Source organism: Trichoderma atroviride, chromosome 4 (genome assembly GCF_020647795.1).
Source record: "Trichoderma atroviride chromosome 4, complete sequence".
In the NCBI taxonomy this organism is placed as follows: Eukaryota; Fungi; Ascomycota; class Sordariomycetes; order Hypocreales; family Hypocreaceae; genus Trichoderma; species Trichoderma atroviride.
Genome location: NC_089403.1, coordinates 1,289,569 through 1,308,934, shown reverse-complemented (window position 1 = coordinate 1,308,934; position 19,366 = coordinate 1,289,569). Strand labels below are relative to the sequence as shown.

At 52.0% G+C, this 19,366-nt stretch overlaps 7 protein-coding genes across 7 annotated transcripts; 4 read left to right on the top strand and 3 right to left on the bottom strand.

The window, feature by feature from the left end:
* Window positions 1–2,397: 2,397 nt before the first annotated feature.
* On the top strand, window positions 2,398–3,412 carry TrAtP1_007718 (uncharacterized protein; the record flags this gene model as incomplete). Its single annotated transcript, XM_066113639.1, has 2 exons — window positions 2,398–2,439; window positions 3,302–3,412. The coding sequence occupies 2 exons, from the start codon at window positions 2,398–2,400 to the stop codon at window positions 3,410–3,412; spliced, it is 153 nt and encodes a 50-aa protein (XP_065969725.1).
* A 124-nt stretch (window positions 3,413–3,536) lies between these two features.
* Window positions 3,537–3,893, top strand: TrAtP1_007717 (uncharacterized protein; the record flags this gene model as incomplete). Its single annotated transcript, XM_066113638.1, has 1 exon — window positions 3,537–3,893. The coding sequence occupies one exon, from the start codon at window positions 3,537–3,539 to the stop codon at window positions 3,891–3,893; it is 357 nt and encodes a 118-aa protein (XP_065969724.1).
* A 139-nt stretch (window positions 3,894–4,032) lies between these two features.
* TrAtP1_007716 (uncharacterized protein) lies at window positions 4,033–6,354 on the top strand (the record flags this gene model as incomplete). The annotated part of the gene is made up of 5 exons (XM_014092813.2): window positions 4,033–4,275; window positions 4,386–4,611; window positions 4,756–5,793; window positions 5,856–6,190; window positions 6,256–6,354. The coding sequence occupies 5 exons, from the start codon at window positions 4,033–4,035 to the stop codon at window positions 6,352–6,354; spliced, it is 1,941 nt and encodes a 646-aa protein (XP_013948288.2).
* A 1,878-nt stretch (window positions 6,355–8,232) lies between these two features.
* Window positions 8,233–9,328, bottom strand: TrAtP1_007715 (uncharacterized protein; the record flags this gene model as incomplete). Its single annotated transcript, XM_066113637.1, has 2 exons — window positions 8,233–8,349; window positions 8,447–9,328. 2 exons carry the CDS (start codon window positions 9,326–9,328, stop codon window positions 8,233–8,235), a joined length of 999 nt encoding a protein of 332 aa, XP_065969723.1.
* A 2,543-nt stretch (window positions 9,329–11,871) lies between these two features.
* Window positions 11,872–14,172, top strand: TrAtP1_007714 (uncharacterized protein; the record flags this gene model as incomplete). The annotated part of the gene is made up of 6 exons (XM_066113636.1): window positions 11,872–11,929; window positions 11,992–12,039; window positions 13,061–13,180; window positions 13,549–13,595; window positions 13,666–13,695; window positions 13,939–14,172. 6 exons carry the CDS (start codon window positions 11,872–11,874, stop codon window positions 14,170–14,172), a joined length of 537 nt encoding a protein of 178 aa, XP_065969722.1.
* A 1,977-nt stretch (window positions 14,173–16,149) lies between these two features.
* Window positions 16,150–17,167, bottom strand: TrAtP1_007713 (uncharacterized protein; the record flags this gene model as incomplete). Its single annotated transcript, XM_014092552.2, has 2 exons — window positions 16,150–16,206; window positions 16,271–17,167. 2 exons carry the CDS (start codon window positions 17,165–17,167, stop codon window positions 16,150–16,152), a joined length of 954 nt encoding a protein of 317 aa, XP_013948027.2.
* Window positions 17,168–17,546: 379 nt separating this feature from the next.
* Window positions 17,547–19,096, bottom strand: TrAtP1_007712 (uncharacterized protein; the record flags this gene model as incomplete). The annotated part of the gene is made up of 2 exons (XM_066113635.1): window positions 17,547–18,109; window positions 18,172–19,096. The coding sequence occupies 2 exons, from the start codon at window positions 19,094–19,096 to the stop codon at window positions 17,547–17,549; spliced, it is 1,488 nt and encodes a 495-aa protein (XP_065969721.1).
* Window positions 19,097–19,366: the final 270 nt, after the last annotated feature.

Genomic DNA, 19,366 nt, shown 5'->3' with positions numbered 1-19,366 from the left:
TATATCGCTGTATTGCAATTTTGAAAATCCACCTAGGAGAAGTTTAAACTCGAGAATCTGTATATGCGCCCCGTCTAGACTTGGGCCTCTCAATCTTCATCCACCTTGCTTTTATTATATGACTGACCGATTACATAGATGGCTATTGTTCTAGACTGCCGTATATCTCATTTCTCTCCTCTCGCGTAGAAAATGAACGATTCACAATCATGTCGTTCTCCAGCGGGAGGCGTTATGCACGAGCCTGCTTATCTAAAGGCGGTACGAGATGCCGCAAAGCCACCGAGTATAAGCTTTGAACTCGCGGTGCTAAATAAAGAAGTAAAAGTCAGATCTTCTGAATCTTTTTTTTTCTCATTCTAAATATTAGATGTTGAGTATGCAGTACCTTGAATTTGTACTTGAGTTTGCAGTACTTTCAACGGTGCATACTTGCGCATATATGCTTTCACCATCATTGCCCTTCTGTAAAGGGCAGCCAGGCTGTGGAGCAGAGAAAACGCCAAACCAGCTGAAAGAGCCGAGGCCCGGCTGCCGAATCTAGTCGATGAAGAAGTCGAATAAACAAGTGACGGTTCTCCTCTCATATCTAACTAGGTAGCACTGGCATATTTTGATCAGAGACGCGTCTCATCGGGAGACAGCCCAAGCGCCTGATCCCGCTTCTGCCATGCATCGACCTGAGACCAAAACTCGGGCTAAAAACAGCCCTTTGGCGCCTGCAAGATCAGAATGGCTGCGTTCGGCCCGCCAGTGCCGTTGCAATAGTCTCCGTGAAGGGAGCGCTAGGCTTCACAATCCCTTCGCTTGTCTGGGACGAGAGGGCAGAGTTCAAGGGATACCCCTGGTCCGATCGAGCTACTGCTGTGTTATACGAGAAGAAGAAGCAAAGAAAAGAGTACAGAGTCGTTTTTTGCGCTTAACTGGGCGTTAAAAAGCAATGACTGCATATTTAGATGTAACAAGTAAAGAAAAGGTTCCGCTTCAATATTTTCATCAGCAGTCAGCTTGTTATTCAGCTTGTTACAGATGCAAAAAGAAAGGCTAGCAATGGAGAAATTGCATGGAATGGGAGCGGGGTGTCTTAAAACAGCCCCAGCACCATGAAACAATGCGGCTGCCCACCGCCTTGCAGCAAATTAATGAGCTGAGATGCGATGCCGTATATATCGTATGTGCAAGTATGGCGTATAGTATATACGGATTGGCAGCTCCCCTTTTGCATACCAGACACATTGTGAGAAGTGACCGCTTTCCCTGGCTGCTTGCGATCGATATTATATGCTGCAGGGATGGCTCAAAGACCCAGCGGCGGCTCGTCTCTGGAACAGCCTCGTCTCTTCAGCGAGCCACGCCCAAAGTGCACTAGGCTGCATAGAAACCTGACGTCGTCAAGTCCAAGGCCAGCAGCAGATCCTAATAAGCGTTTTGCTGTATACGTTATGCTGCGAGATGGTTCTGAATCTCATTTGATGTATCACGGCTGGCTTATCAAAGCCATATGTAGACGTTTAGCTTCCCCATATGATGGGCGCTGGCGTATTTTGGTAGGTGGATTTTTTGCCCTTTTTCTGTAGGGCTTACTATTGACATCAATTGGCCATTCGTTATCCTCGAGCTTCTTGGAGATTTTAAGTCGCAAAGCCACCAACAGCAGCGCTAGTATAAATCGCACTGGGCCACAAAGTAGAGAAGAGAGAGAAAAAAAAGAAGAGAAAAAAAACGGAGCAAGGCCAGAATCAAGAATCGATACTGTGCTTGTGAGAGGCTTTTTTTCTTGGTGCTTCTTGGTTCTGGCTTGTGATTCTAGCTGGGCATCAAGATTCGAATCCCCAGGCTTCGTATTTTCGGCTGCAGTTGGCGCGCAACATGATGCCGCCCAGAATCGCAAGGAACAGCGCCTGATGAACGGCTGGGCCTGTAAGTGAGCAGGGCTGGCAAGGCCGTATTTGGCGGCGATCTGCACCAGTGACGATTTCAGCAGCAGGCAAGCTGCAAATTCTGGGCGCAGCATGAGCTTCCCCAGCAAACGACAGGGGGGGCCAGATACGGGGCAACGGAATTGATTGACTGCACTGGCAAACTGGGAACACGTACATGTACACTGTCAATGGTACAGTAATAGGTGCTCGGCTCACGCAGATGCAGCAGATAGAGGCCAGCTGCTGCGATTTGTCCGTCACAACGCAGGCGTGCTCCTACGCAGCCGTCACATCGCGGTGCGTCTATCGTGGCAGTTTATTTGGCCAGCCCGGCCGGGTCCCCAGTAATAAACGCCTCATGCAGGCTTCATCCTGGCCCAGCGCCGACTGCACGTCTTCTCTGTGCCACTAGACGCAGGCCCCTCCCCCTCCTTCATTCAGTAATGCTCACCAGCCTGCCTGCGCTATATCCACCATGTGCCCGCGCCGGCTCCGCACTGGGTCTCTACAGTGCTTGGTTTGATTTGATTTCCATTGCCTGCCTTATCTGCGCTCTCGATATATACCGAATGTCGACGGCGAATGGCTCGAAAAGAAACAAGTTGCTGCATTCGGCTTGGGCCATGGATGGAATGCACGCCAGAAAGCTCGTGTACCAATCCGTAGTAACGAAGAGAGAAACACGGGCCTTGAACAGGGCCATGGCAAGGCAGCCTTCACCCAATGGCGGAGCATTGACTTATACCTGACGGCGCAACTCGAGACTGCGCGCGCATTGTGCTGCTATTTTGGGCCGTGGCTCATTCACTATGCGCTCTGCCAGCCTTGGCCTGTTGGGCGGATGAATACGAATAAAGGCGCATGCGGCGGATCCAACAGACATTCACACTCAAATAGACAGGAATCAGGTTTTTTTTTCTTCTTCTGCTTCTACCTTGGTATTTGTTGCATCTGTGCGTTGAAAATTGCAAGTGCCGCGAAGACCGTTGGTCGACTTGCAACTTGTCCCACCCCCCGACCCGCATACGCAGCACAGTGCATTTTCACTTCCGGCTCACACGCGCTGGCGCCCCTCCTCGGCCTATTATCTCTTGAACAATCTGCCACCATATGGGGCCCGCGACAAGAGCAGGCAGGGAATAGCAGGACGAGCCAAAATTGAAGGTGGACGGGATAGAGAGAAGAATCCCGGGAAGCAGCCTTCCAGAGCGTGGTGTTTCGCTCGGGCTCCGTTCATATTTGCACGTTTGATGGACTGTACCAGAATACTAGTTAGTGGCTGCCCGTACGCCATCTCACCTCGCATTTCATGTTTCTGTTTCTTTGTCGTCCCATGCCTCACTTCAACTCACCTTTTTTTTTTTTTTTTTCCGCAACAGGCCATCGTCGAATCCCGGTCGGCTCTTTTTGTCTTCGCCCCCAATCGCCAGCCTGCTCTACTCTGGGCAACTAATTGGTTGGCCATTGCCGCCAAAATAGATAGCACTTGAGTCGAGCCACTGGACGGGCCACAGTCGGGGACCCTCACTTTTTGTGTGGGCTGAGACAGTCTTAGGTAAGGGTGCGTGCGTGCTCGCAGCAGCAGCAAACCCCATCGCTCCCATTCGATCCATCATGGACCGCCAGAGCCCGCCGTTGAACGGCAATTCCCAGCGTCGCAAACTCGTCAAGCGGCCCCCCCTCGCACCAGCCCTACCCGCGCTCCTCGTCTGGCTACGACACCGAGTCGCTCGACGGCAAAAGCTCCAGCTCGCGCAACCTCCGCCGGGCCCCCAGCGCTCCGCCAGTGCGCTCCAACGCGTCCAACGGCTCGTCGTCCCCGCGACCGCACCCCTCGAGCTTCCAGCAGCGAACGAATGCATCGCCGGGCCTGGGCCACGGCGACTTCTCCCGCACCAACCGATTCCGCCTGTCCGACCCCAACCAGAGCGACCGCCGCGGCAACGAGGACCTGATCGGCGCGCCCTTTGACGGCACCAGCATCCTCAACCACATCGAGGCCACCAAGTTTGCAGTCACCAGCTCGCCGCCGCCGTCGCTCGTCAAGGCCGCGACCGACCCCCGCTTCGCCAGACCGTCGCCGAGGACCTCAGCCAGCTACGGCGGCGCCATGGATCCCACCGCGCTGGAAAGGTCCCAGACTGGCCGCATGGCAGACGCCGGCCTCATGAGCCCCAAGCGCTTCTCCGACGAGCCCAGGGACTCCAAGCCCACCACGTCGCGCAAGAAGTCTGGCTTCTCCGGCTTCGTTAACAGCCTGGTCGGCTCGCAGAGGAAGCCCGTCATCTCGGCGCCCGAGAATCCTGTGCATGTCACGCACGTGGGCTACGACAGCACAACCGGCCAGTTTACCGTCAGTCCTTGTCCAGCCTTTTTTTTTTTCTGGGTGGCATGTTCCGCGGCCGCCTGAACCCCGCATGGCGATGCAGTTGCTGATGGATTTTGATGCTAATGTCCACCCAGGGATTGCCAAAAGAATGGCAGCGTCTCATCAACGAAAGTGGCATCTCCGAGAAGGAGAGGAGAGAGAACCCTCAGACCATGATTGATGTCCTGACCTTTTACAAAGAGACCACCGAGCGACCACCCGAGGATCAGTCGCTCGAGAAATTTCACAATGCTGCGGCAGATTCTCGCCAATATGCCGTCTCCCCGACATCACCAAACACATATCCTGCCAACTACTTTGGTACGATTTTCTCCCTTCTCCTTTTCCTCTTTTCTTTTTTTTCCCCTCTCTCTTTTCATGTTTCTCTGTTTTAAATCCTTATATGCTTCGTTTTGTCACTGTGGCTATTGTAGCAGGCCTCTAACCTCTCATTTATCAATGCAGGAAGCTTTGAGAATCCCCGGGCACCGCCTCCAGTCCCTCCCGGCAGAGGCCATCCCTCTGGCCCGGTCAAGGAGATCATGCCGAGTCGACCAGCCCCGAAACCCCCGATCAGCATGAACAACCGGCCACTGCCGCCCGGCGCATATGCCACCAAAGATTCCGGCATCGGTATGGCACAGTCCGTGGACGACAGCCGTTCGAAAGACAGCACCCCGACGATGCTTCCAGAAGAGCATAGATCACGGTCCAATTCTCGCACCAATGGCCTATCACCTTATACTCCCCAGACTCCCTCCCCCAGCACCGCCACCCAAGCCAATGTTTACCAGCAACAGTTGATGCAACAGCAACAGGAGCAGGCCATGGCACAAGCCCAGGCTGCCATGACCGGGCAGGTTGCCAGAGCTCCCAGCAAAAGACAGCAGTCTCCGCACACGGCGGCTGGTGCGGGATACGCTCGCGCTCCCGAAGCCAACGGCCATCAAACTGCGCAGCGCCAGCAGCCTAGTTCCGGCGCACCAGCTGCTGCTGCAGGCGCACGCCCGCGACAGCGAGTCCGCCAGAGCAACGGCATGGACGTTGTGGCTTCACTCAAGCGGATATGTAGCGAGGGAGACCCACGCAACATCTACAGAAGCTTCACCAAGATCGGCCAGGGTGCTTCTGGAGGCGTGTACACTGGCCATGAGAGGGGAACCAACAGATTGGTGGCTATCAAGCAGATGAACCTGGAGCAGCAGCCGAAGAAGGATCTCATCATCAACGAAATCTTGGTGATGAAGGACAGCTCTCACCCAAACATTGTCAACTTCATCGACAGCTACCTCTGCGACGGCGAGCTTTGGGTGGTCATGGAGTACATGGAGGGCGGCAGTCTTACCGATGTTGTGACTTTCAACATCATGACAGAGGGACAGATTGCTTCCGTGTGCAGGGAGACATTACGGGGACTTCAGCATTTGCATTCCAAGGGCGTTATTCACCGAGATATCAAGTCTGACAACATTCTGCTGTCCAGCGATGGCAACATCAAGCTGAGTAAGTTTTTGTATCGATTGCCTTTGTTTTCAACTCAATGCTAACCATGTTCGCCACACCAGCCGATTTCGGTTTCTGCGCGACCATCAACGAGGCCCAGAACAAGCGTACCACTATGGTTGGCACGCCGTACTGGATGGCCCCCGAAGTCGTCACGCGAAAGGAGTATGGCCGCAAAGTCGACATTTGGTCGCTGGGCATCATGGCCATTGAGATGATTGAGGGCGAGCCGCCGTACCTGACCGAGTCGCCCCTCCGCGCGCTGTGGCTGATTGCTACCAACGGTACGCCGCAGATCAAGAACGAGGGCGACCTGTCCCCGGTGTTTAGAGATTTCTTGTATTTTGCATTGAAGGTGGATCCTGAGAAGCGAGCCAGTGCACATGATTTATTAAGAGTAAGCCTTTTCCCTTTGCAGGTTGCAAATCATTGATAATTTGGCTGACACTTTTTTTGCTATAGCACGAGTTCATGAAATCATGCGTCGATTTAACACAACTGTCACCCTTAGTAAGAGCAGCACGAGAGCAACGAGCCCAAGAGAAGGCTCGAAAAGGCTAAATAAAGCATTGTTTGATTATTCCACCTCATATACACCCCTTCTTTCTTCCCTCTCCCTTTATTAGAGGCAAACTCCCAACAACAGCTAGAGGCATCAAGACACCTTCCATCTTTTTTTCATCATTGTTATCATCAGAAAGGAAGGACAGAAAGAAAGAAAAGAAAGCCCATCTTTGAATATTAGAGGCATCTCTTCATCCCACCTTGACATCTTTTCCCTCTCACTCTTCAAAATATTTCTACCATTATGTCTTTTTTTTTACCAGGAAAAAGGGGGGATTTCTTAAACTTGGGGTGTTATTGCTACTATGTGTATCTAGAGCCGCGGGCTCCCTCTCTTGCCATGTGCTTGTCCTCATCTAACTCTTTTGATCTTTTTTTTGCATTTTTTTTTTTTTACTTCAATTCTTCTGGGGGCACTTCTTACGAAACTTGAGTGCTGAATCTTTTTTTGCTTCTTTATTCCCCCCCCTTTTTTTTTATTCCGATTCCTACTTGTCGTTTTTTTTTTTTATAAAAAAGAAAAATCAAGAGTTTTTTTTAGTTAATACCCAGGTGAAAGAAATAATAAAAAATGCATTCTCGAGAAAAAAAAAAACACATTTTTTGCTTTGTAGACGAGACTTGAAGAGTTTGGATGGTGGATACCTGTCACTTTTATACTTTGTATGCCCTTTTTTTGTGTTTTTTTCCTAATTGAGGAAGATGATGGCGCTTGTCGGGTTTGTGATTCGTGAATGCTATTTTTATGTTTTTTGTTTGTTTTGGTAAAAGTTTAAATATGGCGTCTGTCAAAATGTCATGAGCAACGTTTAAATCATGCGGGATTGGTGGCGTGTGGCGGCGAACGACAGTTTTGGGTCAATTGAATGCCAGTAGCGAAAATGATGTAAGAAAAATGCTAGGTACAGGACCAGCCGCAGACTATCACTCTTATAGCTTACATGTATGTTGAAAATAGAAGAAGGCTGAGGTGGGGATTGGCTGTAGTAAACGGCTGATAGAAGAGAAGTGAGATTCGGGAGAGGTTAAAAATGCTGTGAAATAAATGCCTTTCTGTTGAATAAAGCTATAAGCTTTATAATAATAAAATATCTGCTCTTAGGTTTGTTATAAGATAGTAATAATACTTTATATTTACTATTAGTTAACTATTTTAGCTATTTATTATAAGCTTAAGCAGTATTTCCTTTATACTAATACAAGGCTCTTTTATAACCTCTACCATATGCTCTATTTAGCTAATCCGAGCATTCCAACACTTTCCTTAGTCCCAACTGAAAACCCGCGATGCTTTAAGAAAAAATAGGAATGTTATCGCTCGCCAATATGGGATCGATTATTCGTCTCAATGCCAAGTACCAGATATCTAGCGAAGAATTATATAATTTCTTTACAATAATTGATTTAGAGGCATTAATCACAAGCGCAAGCAAAAAGTCTTTTGGATTGTAACAGCTCAAGGCCACTTCATTAATTGATTTGCCTTTTTGGCATACCAGATTTTCATCTAATATCTCTAATCTTCGTCATTGAACTCGACGTCTAATTCCCTCTATGCTCGTCTGGCTCTGTATACCCCGACCAGCAGACAGCAGACCCAAAGAACTCCAAACAAGTGAAAATCAGAATAGTAAAAAAAACTGCGATGCAACTCTCGCGATAATAAAAAACTTCATGATCATGCAGTGGCTCAAAGGCCAACCAAACCCCCATTTTTAAAGCTATCCTCAAAATCGACTGCAAATTTCATGCATCGATATCTCCCAAAACTCCGATGTCCAAGCCTCGAGGCGTTAGGACGGTGTCGCTTCCGTGATGATATTAATGTGTTGTGAAATATGATGTGTCCATGCTAAAAAGAGGAGTTTTCGCTCTTTAGTAGCAAGAGTAACCACCGTCAATGATGACGTTGGAGCCAGTCATGAAGCTGGAGGAGTCGGAAGCAAGGAAGACGCAGAGACCGTTGAGCTCGTCAACAGCACCGAGACGGTCCTGAGGAGTCAGGGACTTCCAGATCTTCTTCTGGGCCTCAAGGGCGGGGACACGGTTGAGGGCAGTGTCCATGTAGCCGGGGGGAGATGCAGTTGACACGGATCTTGTACTTGGCCCACTCAGCAGCGATGGACTTGGCGAACTGGATGACACCGGCCTTGGAGGCGTTGTAGCAGCTCTGCTCCTGAGGGTAGTTGACGATGGAACCAGACATGGAGGCAACCAGGATCAAACTGCCAGGCTTGCCAGCAGCCATCATGGCGCGGCCGACGGACTGTGCCATCAGGAAGGAACCAGTCAGGTTGATGTCGATGAGACGACGGAACATGGCGGGGTCGTAGGTCTCAGCCTTGATGTTGGAGTCGGCAATACCGGCGGCGTTGACGAGGACGTCAGGGGCGCCGTAGATCTCGACAACAGAGTCGACGGCGGCGTTGATAGCAGCGCCGTCACGGACGTCGACCTTGAAGAAGGAGACGGGCAGACCAGACTTCTGGTGCAGCTCAGCAGCGGAGGCGTCTCCGAGCTCCTGGTTGGCATCGAAGATGATGATGGCCTTGGCACCGGCCTCGGCGCAGGCGCGGGCCATGTGGTTGCCGAGGCCTCGGGCACCACCGGTGATGATGATGACCTTGTCCTGGACGGTCATGCTCTTGACGGTGTGGGGGAGCTGGTCGTAGACCTTCTTGTTCAGGGGCTCAACCTCCTCGCGCTCGGCGGGGACGGGGCTGTCGTAGGGCACCTTGGCGGCGCCATCAGGGACCTGCAGAGTCTGGTGGGCGCCCTCGCCAGCGCCGTAGACGGTGACGGGAACCTCCTTCTCGCGGACGACGCTCTTCTTGTTGGCGGTGTCAGACACGCGGACGGCGCGGGTGGCAGAGAAGAAGCGGACGGCGTTGCTGGGGGCGGCAACACGAGAAACGGCGGAGAAGTTGGCGACGCGGGAGGCGCGCAGCATGCTTCGAGTAGAGAAAGACATTGTGAATGTGATGTGTCTTGTTGTGTGTGAAGAGAAGAAGATGGAGATGATGGAGATGATGGAGAAGGGAGTTCTTCGAAGGCGGTGTAACGAAGGCTCTCTGTTATATAGGAGTTTGGAGGTGAAAGATGGAACAAACGATGGAAAGATCTCTTGCAGTGTGAAAAGCCGTGAAAGAGAGATGACCTTCTGTCTATATGCTGTGATTGCTTGCGGGATGGAAGAGGTGCTTGGTATGCAGAGGAAAAGGGAGAATGGCTGCTTGCAAACAGCCGTCGAGGCGTGTCTTGATATAGATTTCGGCCAAGACACAGCTGGAGGATGTGGGGGCGATACCTGGCAGAAAAAAAAAGTCGAGGGGCAGCTAGCGCAGTGGGTCTTCGGTGGATGCGGCCAGGGGGCTGCAGTGGGTGTGCATCTGGGTCTCAGCGATGGCGAGTGGGTTTTCAGTGGGTGTGGGCGCTGCATTCGACTAAAGCTTAGCGCGGCGGGAGGTCCGGCAGCGCAGGCCCCTGTAAGATGCACCAGGTGCGAGGTACGTACCGCCGCGAGGAGATTTAGGTCGCTAGCAGCCAAATTCGGGACGCGGTTCCATTGATTGCTCTAAAATTACATCCAATGGCTGCCCAATGGTGGCTCACGCGCGCCACCTCGGAGGTGCAACTGCGACTGCAATGCCAATTCCAATTGACAGGAGACTCCGTGTTCGCAGCGCCAGTCTGTACCGAGAGACCTGCTTTGCTTTGCAGAGGTACTGTACAGCGCAGAGGTACATGCAGCGGTTGGGTGACCTGGAGGGGCAAAGGCCCATTACCCCTCTATTCTCACCTGTACCAGTACAGGATCTTCACCACCCGTGCTTCTTCCGCTATCTTGTTGTTTCAACTCGTTTTTCGACAGCTTTCTTGGTGGCGGATCCGTGGATAAGCACTCCTGTGTGGGTTTTTTATGGGCGTGTGACGCAGAGCCAGTGCCGATTCTTTCTCTGGTCGTGATAGCACGGGGTCTCGGAATCTGCCTTGGTTTAACATTTGCTGACAGCTGCTAGACCGACCGCCGTGAGCCAGAGCCGCGATGCCGATCGAACATGAGATTTATTGGCGGTTGCGCGGTGCCAAGATGAACAACATTCCGTGGCAATGCTCATCGGGCCTTGATTTGCACTGCTAATCAGCTTCGTTTACATCACCCGAAATGCATCCTCCCGAGTCCCATGCATCGCTGCCAGAGAGTCGAGGCCTTGCAGGCTGCAGCAGGAGATGCGTTCTCGGCCGCCCTCCAGCGTCGCTCGCCGAGGCCGTTCTCCAAATTTCTTACAGAGCCCAATTGCACAGTGATTGGACAGGAAATTTTTTCATCTTTGCGCAGACCCTGTACAGATAACGTGGCTTGGTAGAGTTTGTGGTGTTGTGGCGAAAAAGCGACAATGGGCGTTGGTCGGGCGCCTTTCGCCCTTGATCGGGGTTCACCTAGAGATCTCTTGCCGCATCGGATCCGAGCACAGCAGAGAGGCAAAACCTGGGGTTGCACTTCTGTCACTGCACCTGCAACCAGACGATCGAGACCAAGCGATCGCGGTTGGGCTGGACAAAGCTCTCCCCGAAGAGAGGACAGGTTTTTTTTTGAAGCTCTCCCCGCCACTATGCAATGCAGGCCAGCTAGTCTCATCCCGAGTGCGGCTGAGACACGCTGTTGAGACATGTGCAAAGGCGTCTGGAGAAACCCAAAGACGCCAAAAACATGCGAATCCTTGTTCCGCTTGCGAGGAGGGGTGTGCAGTCGGAGCCTTTTTTTCAGCCCTTTACATTACTGTAGCGAGAAGGCGCCAAAAGAAGTCGAATCTGCCGAGTGAATGTTGACGACAATCTCCAATTCGCCATTATTTGACAGGTGCACTCTGATAGTGCCCTACAAAAGATGCATACAGTGGAATACACAGGCATCAGGCTACCGGTCATCAAATGCAGACAGCTTCGCATCTGCCGCCCAAAGTCGCCGCAATAGCGGGTCTAGTGCCGGCGAGCCCAGTGCTGCAGTAGCACTGCTACAACCACACTCCCACGCTGCCGGCCGCTGTGTTGCAGCGCTATAGCACTGCCCACAGCGCATCTCTGGCGCCGCAGTTACTGTATCAATTTGTTCGCCCTGCCCAACACAACCCTCCGACTCAACATCTCCGTGCGACCTACACTCAGTCCCGTGCATGGGTATCTCTGTGTCAACGTTTTCTGGACTACGTCGAATCCGCGCCCTCAATCCGAATTCGTCCGCCAATCTGCCCTCTCAGCTTTCTAGGCCCTGATGGACCTCCCAGGCATCGACATTCTTTGGCGCGCCCGTGGGGGTTCCCACTGGCCCCGAAAGTAGGGAGCCAGCCGTGGTTCCTGGGTGCGACGGTAGATGTGGCGCTGCCGGAACGTTTTGGCGCAACGCAACCCTCCCTGGCATGAATCCGGTCCCGCCCAGAGCATCGTGAAGTCGAGCTACTGCTAGTAGCAGAAGTTGGAGAATGCGGGATAGAGGCCAGCTACAGCTACAGCTACATGTGTACCAACAACCTCACTGCAGGGCAACTGTCGTCGTACATGCAGAAGATGCGGCGTGAGCGACGAGCTCCTGTCGGACTACAGCCTACGAAGGAATCATGCTTACCTATATTACAGGAGCTTTCCCCCAGAGAATGCGTCTCACTCAGCCAAAGGATTGCGGCAGTCTCTGCAACAGGAAATCTTGAAGCACCGTGGCTGACGCACCCATCTTCTAAGAAGCGACGACCAAACGAAGCCCTCTTTTGTTTCCAAAGAAAGAAACCTCGGCTATGGCAGCCGATGGCGCCGTAAAAGATTTTTCCAATCAATGAACTAGACATGCACCTCTCGACTCAAAAAGATCAAGCATCAAGCATCAAACACTCTTACGAATACCAAGATACATCTAAACGAGTCAGATAAAGGCCTCAATGACGCATTGTTGCTGTCCGTTGTCCTTGCCTTGATCCCGGCCAGCGTGGGTTTCATGGCGTCAGCGGGCCTCCAGAGGACCCCGTGGACCCCTGAATCTTCCTGATTGTTCTCAGCATCAACCGTTGAGGCCACGAGGTGGGAAAAAAGTTAGATCCCGATGAAGCCACATATCCCATTTTTATTTTCATTTTTTTTTCTTGTTTGCTTCACAGAATTTAATTACAAAAGTGGCGGCCCATGTCAGCTCCGGCATCCAGCCTCCCCCCCACGTCCTGCGCGCCACTGAGGTATTGGCTGGGGCTTCTGCATCGGCTTCTGGAAGCACGGCACACCAACATGAGGAAACTTCTGTGGAGACCGTAAAGACTGCGGTCCACAGGGCCCACGCACGAATTGACAGAGAACATGGTTGCCGATCAGGCAATGGGACCCGGACGCAGCTTGGCTGCTAGAAGCGGAGCACTCTGCTTCCACAGAAGATAAAAAAGGTACCCGTACGCTGAGATTATACGGCTCCATACCCCCAGCCTCGTGGAGATGGTATGGAGTATCGAAATACGTCTGCCTAGAGGTTTACGGGGCTCTGGAGCAAGCTTACAGCAAGCCTTCTGGGGACACAGAGTGCTTTTGGTCCATGGAAAACATATCAAAGCAAGCAACACAAGAGGGGAAGCGAGCTAGGATGAAGAAATTTTTTGCAAAAGGATGGATGGGGAGAAGCGTTGAAACACAAGAAATGCGGTGTGCTAACGTGACGTCCTGCTTGCAGCTAAACGGGAACACATGCCCAAAGTTGCTGCGATCTCGGCCACGGTCATCTGTCTCCGGCCATTGGGCTCAGCCAAGCTGGCATCTCAACGCTTGAGGCTGTCTTGTCCTTCTCTACACAGTATGTGTGGGATGATCACCCCTGAGTCGTCGCATCGTCATCCCACGAAGCATGAGAACATCGTATTAGCGACATTGCTTCGTGTCACGAGACTGAGGCTGTAAGCGAGAATAACCAGGATAAACCAGCCATCTCACTGTGTGACTTATCCGGATCGTCAGGACTTGTTTCTCAGGGTCCTCGATGCGATCAGCCCTCGCCGCGTACACCGTGAGGATGGTCTCCCCACCGTTTTACTTTAGCGCAGTTTTCTACCGTTTTCCCGCAACGGGAAGACGCCAGTGTGGTCGTTAATAAGGTTGTTCGAAGCCTCCTTGGCGAGGGAGGTCTGGCAAGGGTAGCTCACCCTTGTTAGCGCTGCTACATAGTACAGGGTCTCTCCAGGAGCGTGGAACTGATGTACAAGTATATACGGGTATGTTTTTGGCCCCCTTTTCTCTTTTAAAATGTTGAGAGTAAATTACGGTACTGATGCCCTCTTTCAGAATCTACCCAGCTACAAACGGCGTCATGTGGTAGCTGACATGCATTGCATTGTCTCAGGTCATCGGGCGTGTGTGGCTTCAGGTGCAAAAACAGACAAGACATGGCTGGCATTCCTCGTATGCCCAATGCACCGTTCCAGCCTCTCCTCTGTCGAAAGGATGCCATTCTATATGCTACCCGCTCATTTCACTTGGCTGAATTCAGACCATGTCTCTCAAAAACTAGCAATCAAGACGACTACACACAAAGACTTACTTGATCATCCCATACAGAGAGAGCCTCTAACAATCCGCAATCGCACCCGCAAGAGCTGGTCAAAGCTCCTGTTCACTCTGCCTGCCGACACCCCGGATTTCGCGAACCAATGCGGAAAAAATCAAACTGTCCGCATGACCACTGCGAGATTGGCCTGGGTTTATTTCCGGGGGCCGGAGCACGACACCGTTGCCGGCTCCCCACGTTTCCCAATTGATGGTTGGCGACTGAGCCGTGCGGTTGCCGGCTGACGGTTGGTATGTACCGTCAGCCCCTGAGCCACCACCTCCAACGATACTCGTCAGCTTCGTTTTGGGTGCCCTCGTGTCCTCCTGACCTTGCTAGGATGAAGCTTTCATTTCGGGGCTTCGGGAACGACGCTCCTCTACTATGGAGCAGTGTTCCGGAGAGAATTTCCAATTTACTAACAGCGGTTTAGTTGGCACAATAATGAGGCTCAGACCACCAACACAAGATACTAGGTCCTAGCAGACTGCAAAGTTGGGTGCGGGCTCCAATGCTAAAAGTGACCAGAAAATTTTTATGTAGCTGCCTAGACCCTCTTCTCCTCACCAGCGGCAAGATGGTGTGGCCAAAGCTGCATTGCCGGCAGTCGAGACGCGATCTATTGAATTGGCGTCTCTGGATGATTATCCACACACAAGCACACACCACGCAGGAGACATCCTCCAGAGTGCGGCTGCGGCTCCCACGACTCACGCTTGTTCTTTAGGTATCGTCAGTTTTCAGTTTTGAGGGACGGGGGGGCGCTTCTTGGGCGGAAACCGGCCTCCCCCCACATCGGGCAAGATGTGGTGGTGCATCCCGGACGCTCTAATCCTACCCCACGCGCCTCGGAGCAGCTCAGTCCAACAATACGAACAAGATTAGCTTCTAGCAGACCATTCGCAGGCTCTGCAGAGGGTGAAGGTACGCTTGAAGCTCAATGGCAACGCGGCGCTCGCCCCCTTAACACCACTTGCTCTCCGGTCAGCTCATTATCACGTTGTCCAGACCGCGGCGACGCCCCATCAACTGTCGCGGCCGCTATCGACTATCTACAGTCTACTGCATTGCATTCGCGTCGCATCCCATCGCATCCCGTCGCATGACAACTTGGTAATCCGCGCCAATTCGAGTTATGGATTGGTACCTCTTCAAGAGGCAGTTGTATCGTATCATCTTTTCCCGAGATTTTAGGTTCTGATCTATCGTGACCCGACGAAAGGCGAGACCCGACGATGCGTCTGAGAGCTTCCAAGCAGCCTTTATGCAGATCCGGCCCCTCTCCGCCCTCCTCTTCCGGAGCACACCTCCGAATCCCTTGAAGAGAAAAGAATGATGGCTGTTTGTTGATTTGTGAAGCACCCATATCACATGCAAGTGCCCAAGCATTCACACTGAAAGGTCTGCATTGTGTCGTTCTGGCTGGTCAGGTTGTGGTGCATTGCATTGGCGCCTAGCGCCTGATGTCTGCAGTAGCACCATGTACTCTCCGTGCCTCTCCATTGTTAGGCTATCAGTACAGCACCAGGTAGGGTGGCCTCCCTTACTTTACTAGCCTCACTTTGTGGCATCCTGTACCGGCGTGGCTTTACCAGGAACAGGGGAAAGCGGCAAACCTTGCAGGACGCTATTGTCATGGCTGTGTGCCGAATTGGCGTTGACGAGCAGCATAGTTCTCGCTAAATGGAAGCAGGGGGCTGTTTCGTTTGTCACAGTGATATGTATTCCCTCTTGTGATTTGCTGCTTTCTTTTTGTTACAGCTTCGTCCAGTATAAGAGGGCAGCATGGAAGTGGTGTGTGACCATTTTTGAGATTTTGTCTGTTAAAAAGAAGGATTTCTTGCAATAGCTCGCTATAAATCAGTCCCTAAACGGTGAGCAAACCAAAAAGGCAAGCATAACTCGGCTCCCTAAAATAACTAGTACCTAGACCTCTTCACTATCCCACCTCCTCCGTCCATCCATCCATCATTATCCATAAACGCCGGGGTATTAGAACCACGCGTGGCTAAACCTCGTATCATACTGTTACTGTTACATGTCACATTTCCCCCCCAAACATCTTGTGAAAGAAACCAAAAAAAAAAGTGCAGAGCAGGAGAGCTCTCTCAGCTGTATACGTCCAACTTGAGTTCGTGACTGCTTCTCGTCTAAACCGGTGGTATAAGATACCTGGTGCATCATAATGCTGCGAGCTTTGATTATAGCGGTTTTGCGGCTCTCTAATCGCGTTCAGGCACCGGTATGATTAGCTCCAGCAGGGACGCAATATATGGACTCTGTAAAACAAGTCATGTCAGTAAATAGTAAACAAACAAGGAGATTAACAAAGGTACTACGTACCATGGCAAGATTCTCCGCCAAAATGCCATATAGCTGTGATAAATGCGGCCGGAAGAGCTTCTCGTTCCATCCTCCCTTCTCAGGAGTCCTAGACTGTTCCTTGAGAAGCTCCTCCTCAGCCTCCGTCTTGACCACATTGCGGGCAATGTTACGGAGCACCAGCACGGCGCTTAGCGGGATACCGCCAGCCTGGGGAGGGGCGTCGGGCGTCCGCTCATCTCGGAAGGTTGGCGTCTCTTCCAGCACGATGCTCATCGTCTTTGCCGGGACGATCCACTGGCTCCGCTGGTGCCTATGCACGGCATTCGGGCCAGGGATCATCGTGGAGATGTGGGTAGTGATGTGCCGCGCAAAGCTCTGCAGGTTCATCTTGATCGGCTTTTCGTACTTGGTACACTCGCCCCATGTGCACTGGAATTCCTTCTCGGCATTAGTGTACTGGCCGTTGGCGCCCCTCTGTTCGTTCAGGTGGGCGTTGAGAATGTGGTTCCACATCTCCTCCTGCTTTAGATAGAAATGGCCGCATTTCTCGTTCTTTTTGTCATTGTTCGTAGCCCACAAACAGCGGCCATATTCGGAACCATCAAAAGCGAGGGGCCTTGGTCGTGCGCGAATACCGTGGATGATAAACTTTTGTTGCGGGTCACCAGGCTCTCGGAGCACTTGGGCGTTGGAGTCCTTGTAGACAGACGTGCTGTTCCTGATGAAATCGGCAGGTGTGATCATTGGTTGATTAATTGTCTTCAATGGGGTGGCGAATGCCGACTGGTAAGCCTGCCAGGCGGCGAGCTGGGTGATAAAGGACCGGTTGTCTTCCTCAAAGAAGCACTTGACCCACTGGTGGACTCGATCAGGCTCTTCTAGTCTGAGCATTTCTTGCAAGAGGTCATCGGGCATTGGAGCGATGTCGTCTTTGGCTGGCAGCCTCTGCTCCTGCTCAATTGTGTAGTCCCTGGTATATTTGCGAGCACCGTGAGCCAACAGGCGAATAAGTTGCTGGACCAAGTTGTCGGGCACGATGGACCGTACTAGGTTGTCAAGGTTCGGCACAACTGCAGTGTATTGATACAGAAAGTCGAGACAAGCATCAATGAGCTCATCATCGTTCAGCAGAAGCCAGTTCACGATCCGCTGAAGCACCGGGCTTGGAACTTCACCCAGCTTGTTTGTAGCCTCTAGGTTCACAGAAATCCTACCAAGTGCACGAAGTGCTGTCAAAATGGTTCCTCGGTCTTCGGATGCTAGCTGAGATAAAAGGCTCTTGTATAAGGGATCGTCAGATTCCAGAATCATAAAGGGGGGTCAGCTGCTCCGCAATATCAAGAGCAAGTTGCTTGACTTCCGTAAGGGAATCTCTCGCGGGCAGATGCAAAAGAATGCATATCAAGTCTTTCACTGGGTGAAAATCCGACATGTTGTGCGCATTTTCAGGCAGCGTCACCATGTTTCTGATGGTAAGTATCGCCTCAGTTGTCAAGACCATCTCATCGGCAAATTTTTCGGTCTGGATAACGTCTGGTATCTCTCGCTCAATCAAGTTTTCGATTCTCTCTAGGATATCTGGTGTGCCGTAGTTGCCATCCAAACAGCCAACGTCATTTGATTCGGCAAAGGAGTCCCAAGACACAGTCCAGTCGACGTAGTAGAAGAGGCTGCCTATCTGCAGTGCCTTCTCAACAAGCCCCTCGGCCAGTCCCGGGAAAGAGTCAAACTTGTACTTATCACCTCGTTCAAATGATATCTTCACCAAGTGGTTGAGCGCAAAAGCTTGCTCTGCGGTAACACCGGAACGAAGGGCATTCAGGCACCGAGTGTAGATATTAGGGCCATCAAAGCCAGCTACAAACGATTAGCGTCAGCGCGAATCTCTCTGAGGATGTCTCTTCAAAACTCAAACTTACTACCAGGCTGCATGGGCTGTCTGTTGGCAGGATCCAGAGCGAAGCGGTGCGGTAGCCTTGCTTTAAAGAATTCGCTTGGCGCATTGCTTGGAGTTGCTACGGGACGTAGTTGGAGTGGTTTCATCGGCTTCGGTTGATAGGAAGTGACTAGGTGTGATGTGTTTTCAGAGTTGGGGGGATGGTGTAAGATTGAGGGACCTCTTGAGTTGTTGTGAATTGCCATTGGCGGCATGGGATGGACGGCTGAATGGTGGGCGGGGGCTTGCTGGCCGTGGTTCAGGGCTGGGGAGGCTGAATTGTTGCCCTGTTGGTTTGACGCCTGTCTTGTGGCTCGGGCTGGGCCTGTATCGGGCTGGAAAATGACTCTTTGCGGAGGCGCCTCGCGAAGGCCGCGCGAAGCTCGAGCGCTTGAGACAGGATCTGGTGCCGGTCGTTCACGCGTCGGGGTGCCATCATCACCAGAGGCAGGGCTGTCTGTGGCCCCGACATTGCTCTCTCTCTTGCCGCGGAAGTTTTCTCTCGTCCGTGTCAGGAGGCTCGCACCCTTAGCAGTGACATCTTCAAGGATATCTTTTGGCGGCGGTTCCTTTCCGTGGACTGTTTTGATCTCGTATGCTGCCAGGTTCTTGTAGAACTTCTCCTTGAGAGCAAAAGCCGTTGATGCCTCGTTATTGGAATGAAGGCCAAGCTCTGCTGCCATTCGACGCCATGCCAGCTTCTCTTCTGATACCTTGTCGTATCCACCGTTCGCGACAATATGATTGAAGACCTTGAACAGATCCAAATGGATCATTCCAACCTTGGGTTCTGGGTCTAGCGTCGTGCCTCGTAGGGTGTGGTAATCCCTGAGCTTGGTCATGAAGTCTTCATATTCAGGTGTCCTCTCGATGGAGTGCAGCGGCACTTCCTGGGGAGATGAAGTCATTTTGGCGAATACCAGTCGAAGTTCGGTTGCGCTTTATTGATTTATCGACGGCTGTTGTCGAATTGGACGATGCCAGGCGCAGTGGTCGCTGCTGGCAAACGATGCTCCCGCTATTTATGCCTTGCGCGTCTTCGGTGTCGGTGGAATTGGGCCAAATAGGCGTCGTATATGGTTCGGTCAAATGCGCCACGATCGAGTTCCGCAACGGATCCGTCCAAACTCTCTCCTGCGACTCTTATCGACGGAGAAATCGGCGGCACCAAAGTCGCC